At 44.6% G+C, this 14,424-nt stretch overlaps 1 protein-coding gene across 1 annotated transcript in view; it reads left to right on the top strand.

Moving 5' to 3' along the window:
- Positions 1 to 14,424, top strand: part of LOC100490372 (octopamine receptor) — a 64,601-nt gene that overhangs the window by 28,331 nt on the left and 21,846 nt on the right. Inside the window, exon 2 of the mRNA XM_002937281.5 lies at positions 9,630 to 9,915. Within this exon, the coding sequence (XP_002937327.2) occupies positions 9,630 to 9,915 (286 nt within the window). The remainder of the gene's footprint in view (positions 1 to 9,629; positions 9,916 to 14,424) is intronic.

Here is a 14,424-nt window from a genome sequence, read left to right as displayed (position 1 = left end):
CACCAAGCCTTAAGGTTGGCCTGTAGGGGTGAAGCCTATATAATGAAATTCACCAGTCAGGCACTTCCTTTCCTTCCTTCCTTCTGCCTGGTTTTCAATATTCTGAAAACCAGGCAGAAACCCTCAGAATTGCCACTCAATTACCCTGCCCCTGAAGTCATCACGTGACACACAGCATCATCACACAATGATGTTGGCGTGATGGCATTGGAGTTTCTTTGTGATGATGTCAGCCCTGGCTGGGGGTGCACCAGTTATGGGTACCGACATTACATGTGGACACAAAAGGTCCACAAAAAGATGTACAGGTATGGGATCCCTTATCCAGAAACCCATTATCCAGAAAGTTCCAAATTACGTAAAGGCCATCTCTCATAGACTCCATTATAAGCAAATAATTCACATTTTTAAAAATGATCCCCTATTCTCTGTAATAATAAAACAGTACCTGTACTTGATCCCAACTAAGATATAATTACCCCTTATTGGGGGCAGAACAGCCCTATTGGGTTTATTTAATGGTTAAATGATTCCCTTTTCTCTGTAATAATAAAACAGTACCTGTACTTGATCCCAACTAAGATATAATTACCCCTTATTGGGGCAGAACAGCCCTATTGGGTTTATTTCATGGTTAAATGATTCCCTTTTCTCTGTAATAATAAAACAGTACCTGTACTTGATCCCAACTAAGATATAATTACCCCTTATTGGGGCAGAACAGCCCTATTGGGTTTATTTAATGGTTAAATGATTCCCTTTTCTCTGTAATAATAAAACAGTACCTGTACTTGATCCCAACTAAGATATAATTACCCCTTATTGGGGCAGAACAGCCCTATTGGGTTTATTTAATGGTTAAATGATTCCCTTTTCTCTGTAATAATAAAACAGTACCTGTACTTGATCCCAACTAAGATATAATTACCCCTTATTGGGGGCAGAACAGCCCTATTGGGTTTATTTAATGGTTAAATGATTCCCTTTTCTCTGTAATAATAAAACAGTACCTGTACTTGATCCCAACTAAGATATAATTACCCCTTATTGGGGCAGAACAGCCCTATTGGGTTTATTTAACGGTTAAATGATTCCCTTTTCTCTGTAATAATAAAACAGTACCTGTACTTGATCCCAACTAAGATATAATTACCCCTTATTGGGGGCAGAACAGCCCTATTGGGTTTATTTAATGGTTAAATGATTCCCTTTTCTCTGTAATAATAAAACAGTACCTGTACTTGATCCCAACTAAGATATAATTAACCCTTATTGGCAGTGGCGTAGCGTGGGCTTTCGTCGCCTGGGGCCGACCGGAAATTTGCCGCCCCTCTATTTAGTTATTCTTAAAAAAAATAGACAAAATAAAAAAAGCAGCATTAAATTTTTTTTTTTTTTTTATTGAATTTGAAATGCGGTGCGCATGTCATAATTGTCAAAAGTGGATTCAGCTGTGCGTCCGTGGCTGCCCATGGTGGCAGGGCCGCCATCAGAAATCACTGATGGGGCCCTCCCATCAGTACAGGACACACAGACATAAAAAGTATTAGGGTCACCCTACCACAGTGCCCCCTAACACTATGCTGGCCAGTCCCCCCTAACGCTATTCTGGCCACGGTCCCCCCATACAACTGCCCCATAGACAGTACCCCCATACACAGTGCCCCCAATTGCCCCATACACAGTGCCCCCCACACACATTGCCTCCAATTGCCCATAGAAAGTGCCCCAATTTCCCCATAGACAGTGTCCCCATAGACAGCCCCCTCCACACAGTGCCCCCAATTGCCCTTAGACAGTGCCCCCAATAGGAAGTGCCCCCATACACAGTGCCCCAATTTCCCCATACACAGTTCCCCCATAGACAGTACCCCCCAAAGACCTTGCCCCCCCCACAGAAAGTGCCCCCATACACAGTGCCCCAATTGCCCCATACACAGTTCCCCCAATAGAAAGTGCCCCCATACACAGTGCCCCCATAAACAGTGCCCCCAATTGCCCCATACAAAGTGCCCCCAATAGGAAGTGCCCCCATACACAGTGCCCCAATTGCCCCATACACAGTGTCCCCATAGACAATACCCCCCAAAGACCTTGCCCCCCAATAGAAAGTGCCCTCATACACAGAGCCCCAATTGCCCCATACACAGTGCCCCCAATAGGAAGTGCCCCCATACACAATACCCCACAAAGACCTGGCCCCCCCCATGGAAAGTGCCCCAATTTCCCCATAGACAGTAACATAGTAACATAGTAAGTTGGGTTGAAAAAAGACATACGTCCATCAAGTTCAACCATAATGCCTATACCTAACCTGCCTAACTACAAGTTGATCCAGAGGAAGGCAAAAAACCCCATCTGAAGCCTCTCTAATTTGCCTCAGAGGGGAAAAAATTCCTTCCTGACTCCAAGATGGCAATCGGACCAGTCCCTGTATCAACTTGTACTAAGAGCTATCTCCCATAACCGTGTATTCCCTCACTTGCTAAGAATCCATCCAGCCCCTTCTTAAAGCTATATAATGTATCAGCCAGTACGACTGATTCGGGGAGGGAATTCCACAACCTCACAGCTCTCACTGTAAAAAATCCTTTCCGAATATTTAAATGGAACCTCCCTTCTTCTAAACGGAGTGGGTGCCCTCGTGTCCGTTGGAAGGACCTACTGGTAAATAAAACATTAGAGAGGTTATTATATGATCCCCTTATATATTTATACATAGTTATCATGTCACCTCTTAAGCGCCTCTTCTCCAGTGTAAACAGACCCAACTTGGCCAGTCTTTCTTCATAACCGAGACTTTCCATACCCTTTACCAGCTTAGTTGCCCTTCTCTGGACCCTCTCTAGCTCAATAATGTCCCGTTTGAGCACTGGAGACCAAAACTGAACAGCATATTCTAGATGGGGCCTTACCAGTGCTCTGTAAAGGGGAAGAATAACCCCCTCCTCCCGTGAATCTATACCCCTTTTAATACAGCTCAGAACCTTGTTTGCCCTTGCAGCTGCTGCCTGGCATTGCTTGCTACAGCCAAGTTTATTATCTACAAGGACTCCAAGATCCTTCTCCATTATGGATTTGCCTAGTGCAGTCCCATTAAGGGTATACGGGGCTTGCATGTTTTTACATCCCAGGTGCATGACCTTACATTTATCCACATTAAATCTCATCTGCCACTTAGCTGCCCAGATTGCCAGTTGGTCAAGATCCTGCTGCAGGGATGTCACATCCTGGATAGAATTGACTGGTCTGCAGAGTTTTGTGTCATCTGCAAACACTGATACATTACTCATAATACCCTCCCCTAAGTCATTTATGAACAAATTAAACAAAAGTGGACCCAGTACAGAACCCTGAGGGACCCCACTGAGAACCTTACTCCAAGTAGAGAATGTGCCATTAACAACCACCCTCTGTACCCGATCCTGTAGCCAGTTTTCTATCCATGTGCAAACGACTTCACTAAGACCAATAGACCTTAGCTTAGAAAGCAGTCGTTTGTGGGGAACGGTATCAAATGCTTTGGCAAAATCCAAATAGATTATATCTACTGCATCCCCACTGTCCAGCTTCTTACTTACCTCATCATAAAAAGCAATTAAATTGGTCTGACATGACCTGTCCTTCATAAAGCCATGCTGATTACTGCTCATAATGCCATTCTCCACTACATAATTTTGAATGTGATCCCTTAACAAGCCTTCAAATAACTTGCCCACCACGGATGTCAAACTTACAGGCCTATAATTGCCAGGCTGAGATCTTATTCCCTTTTTAAATATGGGAGTGACATTCGCCTTCTTCCAATCACTAGGTACCATACCTGATGAAAGAGAGTCTGAGAATATCAGAAACAAGGGCCACTGCAATTCTGCCCCTAGCTCTCTCAGTACCCGAGGGTGTATTCCATCTGGCCCAGGTGCCTTGTTTACATTTATCGTGTGTAACCCTTTAAGCACCATATCCTGTGCCAACCACTGTGTAGTTGGAGCTGAGGCAACAGTGAAGCAATTGGGTGAGACTTGGCCCACTGGCTCCTCTACTGTATACACAGAAGAAAAGAACTGGTTAAGCACATCTGCCTTTTCTGTATCCGCTGTAACCATATTGTTATTATAACTCAATGGGGCCACACCCTCAACCTGCATCTTTTTACTATTAATATACTTAAAAAACTTTTTGGGGTTAGTCTTGGCCTCGGCCGCGATGCGCTCCTCATTTTCTATCTTTGCCTTCCGGATTGCTGTTTTACAACACTTGTTATAGTGTTTATATTCATTAAACGCAGCTACTGTCCCCTCTGACTTATATTTCTTAAAAGCTTTCCTTTTTTTCCCTATTAACTTCTTTACCTCAGAGTTAAGCCACATAGGGTGATTCTTAACACTTCTACTTTTTCTTATTAATGGAATGAATTGAGAACAGTAATGATTTAATATCATTTTAAATGACAACCATTTCTGCTCTGTATTTTTATCAGAAAACATAATGCCCCAATCTATGCCCTGAAGCGCTGCCCTTAAGGAGCTAAAATTTGCCTTCCTAAAATTCAGTGTCTTTGTTGCCCCCGTGTAAATTTGTTTCCTGCACCAAACATTAAATGAAATAACATTATGGTCACTATTACCCAGGGGTTCAACCACTTGCACATTTGCTATACGTTCTGGGTCATTAGAGATCACTAGATCTAGTATAGCATGGTTCCTGGTTGGCTCCTCAACAACCTGTGACATAAAGTTGTCGTGCAGCAAGTTTATAAACTTGTTCCCATTTACTGTCCTGGCAGTACTATTGCCCCAGTCAATATCAGGGTAATTAAAATCCCCCATTATTATCACTTGCCCCAAACTAGCAGCCTTTTCTATTTGCAACAGGAGCTGGGCCTCCTCCTCTTCGCTTACATTAGGGGGTCTATAGCATACCCCTACAATTAGCTTGGTAGATTCTTTACTATCTGTGAGAAGCTCAACCCATAAGGATTCAGCTCCCTCTGTTACCCCCATCACTTCCTCCTTAATATTTGCTTTTAAGTCGTGCTTAATGAACAGACACACTCCTCCTCCTTTCCTATTGCCCCTGTCCCTCCGAAACAATGTATACCCCCCAATATTAACAGCCCAGTCATGAGACTCATTCAACCAAGTTTCAGCAACACCAATCACATCATATTTCCGCTCCAACGCCAGTACCTCCAGCTCTCCCATTTTACCAGTCAGACTCCTTGCATTGGTAAACATACATTTAATACTGGTTCCGGCGTGAGAATGACGTGTAAACAACTTATGGGCCTCCCTGCCATTATCAGTATCCCGAAGCAAGTCTCCTCCCCCAATTTTCCTTACTATGCCCACTACCTCATCTATCCTGTCTACCACAGAATTTCCCGCTGCACCCTCCCCCCCCACTCCTAGTTTAAAATCTCCTCCAACCCTCTAGCCATCTTTTCCCCCAAAGCAGCTGCCCCATCATCATTGAGGTGCAGCCCATCCCTGGCAAAGAGCCTGTAGCCGATTGAGAAATCAGCCCAGTTCTGGAGAAACCCAAAGCCCTCCTCCCTGCACCAATCTCTCAGCCACGCATTAATCTCCCTGAGCTCCCGCTGCCTTCTTAATGTTGCTCGTGGCACAGGTAATATCTCTGAGAAAATTACCTTGGAAGTCCTCGCCCTCAACAGTAGCCCCCACACAGTGCCCCCAATTTCCCCCATAGTACATACCCCCAACAGACCATCGGCGGCGGCTCCTTCTCTCTTACAGGCAACAGGCGCTTCTATAAGGTTGCGCCTCGTCGCTGACGTGGGACGTCATACGCACGGGCGCAACCTTATAAAAGCGCCTGTTGCCTGTAAGAGAGAAGGAGCCGCCGCCGCCCCTTCTGATACGCCGCCCGGGGCCAAACCCCCCTCGCTACGCCACTGCTTATTGGGGCAGAACAGCCCTATTGGGTTTATTTAATGGTTAAATGATTCCCTTTTCTCTGTACTAATAAAACAGTACCTGTACTTGATCCCAACTAAGATATAATTGCCCCTTATTGGGGGCAGAACAGTCCTATTGGGTTTATTTAGTGGTTAAATGATTCCCTTTTCTCTGTAATAATAAAACAGTACCTGTACTTGATCCCAACTAAGATATAATTACCCCTTATTGGGGGCAGAACAGCCCTATTGGGTTTATTTCATGTTTAAATAATTTTTCAGTAGACTTAAGGTATGGAGATCCAAATTACAGAAAGACCCCTTATCCGGAAAACCCCAGGTCCCAAGCATTCTGGATAACAGGTCCCATACCTGTACCATGTTACTGTCCTGTTGCCTCCATATCTCACTGGTTTCTGCTGTTGGGAGAATAAAAAGGGCCTGTAACAGGGATTAGGTAGGATAATTGTGACGTCCATGATGTTGCACAGCAGTAAACCTGTATATAAATAGGTATAATAAAACATTGTGCAGCATTAGCTGTATTTCCAGGTATTTTACACAAGAGCCTTCAGCAGTAAGTGTATATATAGATATATATAGGCCCCCCAATGGAGGCAAGATTAGTTTTCTTCAGATGATAATATCACAGCAGCATATAGCAATGAGATAGTAGTAGAACAATTGTAGGCACAGTAGGAAATAGAAAGCGCTCAGCGGCCCTTGTGCTAATGGGGACCCTGTATAGCGGAACGGCCGCTGCATATAAATAAGGGCGATTCCCCTTCGGCGCAGGTTTCTGTATTTTCTCATCATGGATTCTTTGCTTACAACTTAGATTTTGGGCTTTACCTGTTAAAGATGTAACATAGGTGTAATTGGTTTCTTTTCAGACCCCCTTCTTTTCATATTCCAACCTCACATTCAATCCACTGCCTGGTTGCTAAGGTAAACAAGACTAGCAACCAGGTAGCTGCTAAATATATTCCAAACTGGAGAGCTGCTAAACAAAAAAAGCTGAAATAAACACAAATAATAAAAATATAAAACCAAATGCAAATGGTCTCAGAATATCAGTGTCTGCATCATATAAAAAGTGAATTTAAGGTGAACAACTCCTGTAAGTGAAGAAAGGGAAGTGATTGGCTGCTGGGGGAGTGGGGAGGGGCCAGAAATATTCTTCTGATGGGGGACTCAGAACCACAATGTTACTCCCCATTTCTAGGATTATTTGAATTAAGAGAAGCCTATCTCCTGCAGACTCCATTTTAAGCGAATAATTCACTTTTTTAAAAAAGTGATTTCCCTTTTCTCTGTAATAATAAAACAGTACCTGTACTTGATCCCAACTAAGATATAATTACCCCTTATTGGGGCAGAACAATCCTATTGGGTTTATTTAATGGTTAAATGATTCCCTTTTCTCTGTAATAATAAAACAGTACCTGTACTTGATCCCAACTAAGATATAATTACCCCTTATTGGGGGCAGAACAGCCCTATTGGGTTTATTTAATGGTTAAATGATTCCCTTTTCTCTGTAATAATAAAACAGTACCTGTACTTGATCCCAACTAAGATATAATTACCCCTTATTGGGGGCAGAACAGCCCTATTGGGTTTATTTCATGGTTAAATGATTCCCTTTTCTCTGTAATAATAAAACAGTACCTGTACTTGATCCCAACTAAGATATAATTACCCCTTATTGGGGGCAGAACAGCCCTATTGGGTTTATTTCATGTTGAAATGATCTTTAGAAGACCCAAGGTATGGTGATCCAAATTATGGAAAACCCCAGGTTCCAAGATTTCCAGTTAATAGATACTAAGATGTAGATACTTGTAGTAATAATCTAGAACAGGGGTCCCTAACCTTTCTTACTCGTGAGCCACAGTCAAATGTAAAAAGACTTGGAGAGCAACACAAGCACCATAAAAGTTCATGGAGGTGCCAAATAAGGGCTGTGATTGGCTATTAGGGGCCTCTATGCACCCTATCAGCTTACAGGGGCTTTATTTGGTAGGAAATCTTGTTTTTATTCAACCAAAACTTGCCCCCAAGTCAGGAATTCAAAAATAACTCCCTGGTTTGGGGGCACTGAGAGCAACATCCAAGGGGTTGGGGCGTAAGATGTTGCCCCTGAGCTGCTGGTTGGGGATCACTGATCTAGAGGTTCAGAGGCAGACAATATGCATCAGGAAATGTGGGGGCACATGTAAAGGGGCTCAGTTTCATTACAAGGTGCAGAGCATGCAGAGCCCCAGGGAGCCTCACGTGTTGGGTAAATGTGTCTGTAGAACCTTGTGTCCCCAGGCCCTACCCAGTGTATGAATGGCGTGCAATCTACCCCCCTACCTGCTACCCACCCCTTCTATATGAAGGAACTGCTTGAAACAGAGTGAGACACATCTCTCTGCACTTCATTTTAAGAAGTGAAAAAAGTTGAAGAAGTGGGGCAAAATGTGAAGTGCAAAAACATTGCATTTTATGGGGTTTTTTTGCACTTTGCACCTAACAACATGAACATGATTAGAAACGTGTTATAAAAAATAAAAGCCATATAGGTTGGAGAGAGGCAGAAGAGAAAGACAATATTTCCCCAAAAATAGAAAGCAAAACTGCTCCCTAAACTGTAGATACATGGGGGGGTGTGGGACTCCATGACCTGCCATGGCTCACTCGTGTACATTTTACACCCACAGGTACGCCACTTTATTTCTAATTAAATACAGGCCTTCGGGTGGGGGAAAATGAGATAATGTCTTGTAGACTGTAAGCTCTTTTGGGCAGGGCTCTCTTCACCTCTTGTATCGGTTACTGATTGCTTTATATGTTACTCTGCATGTCCAATGTATGTAACCCACTTATTGTACAGCGCTGCGGGATATGTTGGCGCTTTATAAATAAATGTTAATAATAATAATAATAGATTCATATAGATTGTAAGCTCTTTTGGGCAGGGCTTGCTTCACCTCTTGTATCGGTTATTGATTGCTTTATATGTTACTCTGTATGTCCCATGTATGTAACCCACTTATTGTACAGCGCTGCGGGATATGTTGGCGCTTTATAAATAAATGTTAATAATAATAATGTCACATGGGGGCGGGGAATTAGGCAGAGTGGGCGGGGAAATAGGTGGAGTGGGCAGGGCATAGGCAGGACAACCCTTATTACATTTCTGGTAGATTTGTATTTCTGGCCCTAACTGGTGATTTACTGGCTGAGCCGGTCAAATACAGGCAGGGTGGCAACCCTAACCCTGGGGTTATATAAAGTATATATCTTCTTGTAATGGTCTGAAAGCTGATGGCCACCAGTAGAAATATTGACTCCAAGTACACGTGTCCCAGACCTACAGCTCGAGGGGCTCATTAATCAGAATGATATCTGGAAAGCACGCCCACCTTGGGGCAGCTAATGTCACTTCAGCCAATGCCATACAAACTGGAAGGATTCTGGATATGAGATGTATGAATATAGTATTCTTCTCAATTGTCTTCATAAATATTCTCTCTTTTCTATTGCCGCTGGTCTCAGGGCGATGGGCATTAGCAGTGCGCCATAAGGGGGTTGCTTGAATTTGTAGCTCATTAAAAGAAGGGCCAGATGTCACCGCCATGGAACAAACACGTGTTTTTGACAGCATTAAAGGTCAAGTAAAATGTTGGTTGCGAAAAAACCTAGAACAATGTGTTTCTTGTTACAGGTCAAAGCAGACTGAAAATGTCCATGGATAAAAATGTGTCTTCGCTCTGCAATTTCTCCTTCTCTTTCCTGCGGAGGGAAGGCAACAGGACGGCGCTGGAGATTGCGCCGCAGCAAGTGGCCGTTGGATCGCTATTGACTGTCATTGACCTGATCACGTTCTTGGGCAACGCCGTCGTTTTCATTTGCCCGGTGGTAGAAAAGAGACTCCGGACGGTCACGTACATGTTCATCATGTCTCTGGCCATGGCCGATCTTCTGGTTGCCTGCCTGGTCATGCCGTTCAGGTAAGAAGCTTGTTATTAACATTGCGCTTCCCAAAGCTTTGCACAAACATCATACATCTATATTGTATTCTATATTTAAAGGGGCGGTTTTATTATTTTATAGAATGTCCCATTCCAAGCAACTTTGCAATTGGTCTTCCTTATTTTTATAGGTTTCGGATTATTTGCTTTCCTCTGCTTTCCTAATTCTTTCCAGGTTTCTCATGGGGTCACTGACTCCGGCACCTATAAAACTATTAAGCTGTGAGATTATAATTGTATTATTACTCTTTATTCTTTATCTTTCTATTCAGGCCCTGTTCTATTCATATTCCAAGCTCGCATTCAAACAACTGCCTGGTTGCGAAGGTAAACAAGACCCTAGCAACCAGATAGCTATTATTAAAACTCCAGTTGCTGAATAGAAAGCTAAATAATTCAAGAACCACAAATAACAACTTAGAACCAATCGCAAATTGTTTCCTGATACATTTATCAAAGCCTAATATAATGGCTTTGAAATAATGGCTTTAGTAGTCATATTCTAGGAATTCCTTCGGGTGTTAAAGCTTAAGTTCTCTAACACCCCGCCATTTTAGGACTTTTGCCCAGTTTGGCACTTCACTAGTAACAGATAAATGGTAACGAAACTTTTTGAAAGTATAACAGGTTGGTGCCGGAGCCTTTGTCCTGCAGTCGCCAAGCTGTGCTCTCTAATGGAAGAAAAAGAAAGTTTGCCAGCGCTTAGTTTGCCTTTAAAAATGATTTTTTACAAAAAATGAGGTGTTAGTACCACACTTTGGCCAAAATATGTAAGCTCATGTGCCACGTCAAGGCCCCTCATTGTACGTCAGGGCCGCCATCAGGGGGGCACTGGGGGGACAATCATCCCGGGCCCGGATGTTTCTAACTTTAAAGGGGGCCCGGCCGTGGTAGAGTTTTCTTAGTTCGGGCCCCCTTTAATCGAGTCCGGGCCCTGTCACTACTGGCGTCCGCCGCTATGTCCCGCTGCTCTCCGCTCCATCTGCGCTTATATAAGGTTGCGCCCCATGCGTAGTGACGTCACACGCACGGGGCGCAACCTTTATAAAAGCGCAGATGCTGCAGACAGCAGTGGGACATAGCAGCGGACGTCAAGGGAGCCAGAAGGGGAGCCGGAGGAAGCAGCAGGGGGACCGGTGAGGAACTGAAGGATGCTTGGGGGAGCTGGAGGAAGCAGGAGGACACTGGGGGGGGGGGGGACTGGAGGATGATGGGGGAGCTGAAGGATCTTTGGGGGGGGCTGAAGGAAGCAGGAGGGTGATGGGGGAGCTGAAGGATCTTTGGGGGGGGGCTGGAGAAAGCAGCAGTATGCTTGGGGGGGCCTGGAGGAAGCAGAAGGACATGGGGGGGGAACTGGCGGATGCTTGGGGGGCCTGGAGGAAGCAGGAGGACACTGGGGGGGGGGAACTAGTGGATGCTTGGGGGGCCTGGAGGAAGCAGGAGGACACTGGGGGGGGGAACTGGAGGATGCTTGGGGGGGCCCTGGAAAAAGCAGCCGTATGCTTGGGGGGCCCTGGAGGATGCTGGGGGGGAGCCAAAGGACACGGGAGGAAGCAGTAAGCAGCGGGGAGCGGGCCATAGTATGAGTAATTTGGGGGAGGACCAACAATGTTTTAGGGGGGCCCTGGCTACCAATGTTTTAGGGGGGCCCTGGCTACCAATGTTTTAGGGGGGCCCTGGTTACCAATGTTTTAGGGGGCCCTGGCTACCAATGTCTGTGTGTACTTTGTATTGATGGGAGGGGTCACTGGGGGAGGGGCCATTGGGGGCGTGGGAGGGCCTAGAAAATTTAGTTGTGAGGGGCCACGTGATTTCTGATGGCGGCCCTGCTGTACGTGAATCCTACACTGCCTAATGACATTCTGTGTCTGTGATGCAATTAAAATAAAGTCCCCCAGCAAACACTGTGAGTGAGTAGTAAGACCCTGTTGCACCTACATTTAGCTCAAAGGCTCTAGTGAGAAAGCAGGGAGCTTTTAAGCCCCAGCTCATTAGCACACATTTGGAAGAAACCATGTTTCATATTGGTGGTTCCCCAGTATCTGGCTGAACACGTATAACACGTATAAGTGCCATAAGGCAGCCTCAGAGTCGCTAGAAGGAGGCTGGAGAAGGAAATACCTCTAGTAGCTTGAAATGAAGCCCCAAGAGCTCAGAGGCCCCGAGACCCCAGAGACTGACCCATGAACTGTGAGCACTAATTGGTTTTCTGTTACATAACTTTATAAAGAGATAGCTTGCCTGGAAACCATGCTACCAGGTACCCAGTCTCTACCCATACTCCCCCGGGGTGACTTGATTGGTCTTATGCTTATAGGCAAGTGTCGCCATATTTGGAAAAGGACATAAGAAATACAAATACCAGCCTTCCTATATCTGATATTGCCCTTCCCTTTCTGTCCAACTTGCATTGAGTATGTAGAATTCTGTCATTTGTCATTAAGGCACTGAGACTCCATGGTGTCTTCTCCCAACCATGTTACCGTCTCTTTCATTTCTATTTATTTTGCTTCATCTGAAATTCTATTATGAATGCAATTTTCCGACTTGTGGTTTCTGATCCAACACAAAACAAGATGCATCGGACCTTGTTGATGAGGAGCTTGCAATTCCGCCGAGCGCGTCCGGGTTATCGCCGACGTATAGGCAAAGTAACGCCATTAGTATTCACACTGACAGTTCTGCTCTGCTCGGGAATTATAATTTGGCTGCTTACAAGTTGCTCGCGCTGAAACGCGGGGGAGCGATGATTCGGGATTCATTAATGGGAGAACTCGTAGAGCAAAGATTTCCAATGATGAAAAAGATTTGGGTTTTAGAAGTTTGTTCTTGAGACTTTTGATCAGGCGAAAATCAAATTATTTTTAATGCAAATGCTTGTTTCAATAAATCAGAAGCCAAAAATTTGCTTTTCAATATGTCACTATCCTGCGCCAGTATGTATGTGTGCGTATCTGTGCCATCGCTTGCCTTAGTCTGCATGTGTGGTATAGAGATTAGAAAGATGGCACTAATATACCCAAAGTCCAAGGTTGGAATGAGCCCCCTGTGGGGGGGGGTTAAGGGGGTGTGGGGGCCCTGTGGGGGGTGTGGGGCCCCTGTGGCAGCAGACCCAGTGGGCACTACACCCCCCAGTCCAACCCTGCTACTGTTTACTGCTTACTACAGATAGGTTTCATTGGGTTTAAATTAAAGGGGAAGTAAGGACCAAAATAAGAATATTACAAGAAATGCCGTATTGTATACATTTTGTATCAGCCCTGTAACAGTAATGATCCAGGCAGCTCCCCATCTTCTGATATTGTTAAGTCATTGTTTGTGTGCCAGTGGCACTGCACATGCTCAGTGGGATCTGGGCGGCTGTTGGGAAGCTGAGCTTCAGGGGCTGTGGGAAATAATCAAAATGTCAGCAGAAAGCAGACAGGGCTGATTATTAATCAGTTCACAAACCAGTATTCCCCATTATATAGCAGAAGGGTATGGGGAGGAAACATTAGTACACGAGGAACAGTAATGAGCTGCAGAGGAAGTTTGTCAGTAATGAGCCCCTTAATCTCACCTACCTTCCAAGTATGAGGGTTCTGCTGGGTCTGATAATGTTTCATTAATACTGAAAGCTTGTTAGTTACATTTTCTGTCATTATGTAGTTCCCCTAAGCTGACTGCACATCCCTGCACTAATACAAGCCTACCATCACGCATGACAGTTACACGGGTGCATCTAGTCCCGACTGCCGGCGTCTGCATTGCCAGATGAAATTCAGCAGGAAAGGGCGCCATTTCTTAAGAGAAAGAAAAAGACTCTGATTTTCAGTAACAAGTCTAATGTAACGAGCGGCTGATTACAGAGCGTGATGATTTGGGCTGGCATTGTGGGTACAAGGTGAAGTGGAGTTAAGTATAATTGTGTTTCATTGGCATAACAGGAGGATTGTTGAGTGTAAGTGAGTCAGTTGGAATAAAACTTTGCAAGAGAATAATGAGAGCCTTGATTTATACTAAAGGGAGGGACAGCAAATACCGAGACATTTAATGTGGGGGGAGACAGTTTGATTAATGGTCTCCGTCTGTCTGAGCCAGTGTGTGGGCACATTCTTCATTTACTGCCTGATTTACTCAGATTTGCTGAGATTGGTCAAAAGGAGGGATCAAGTTTGGGCAAAGGAGCCACTTAGGGTAGAAGAAATATGGACGATAAGTGTTGAGGCCCAACGGCCTTTACCAGGGTTGAAGTCCGGACCAATGAGGACACTAAGCTCAGAAAATCCGGTATGTGGTGTTCAAGGGCGACAGCAAGTCCATTGGTTGCTTGGCCTAACAAATTCTATAATCCCAGGGATAAACTCAACAGTGATAATCTCTCACACTCATGGTACCTATAACTGGCCTTGGGCTTCCATCACTTCAATCCATGATACCGTGATGTCACTCTAACAGGAAACTGTCATGGATTTGTATGAGACTGGGTGATGTCGCTCTGGATAAGAT

The sequence above is a fragment of the Xenopus tropicalis genome, chromosome 1 (genome assembly GCF_000004195.4).
Source record: "Xenopus tropicalis strain Nigerian chromosome 1, UCB_Xtro_10.0, whole genome shotgun sequence".
NCBI classification, from domain to species: Eukaryota; Metazoa; Chordata; class Amphibia; order Anura; family Pipidae; genus Xenopus; species Xenopus tropicalis.
This window is presented reverse-complemented; position numbering and strand designations above follow the sequence as displayed.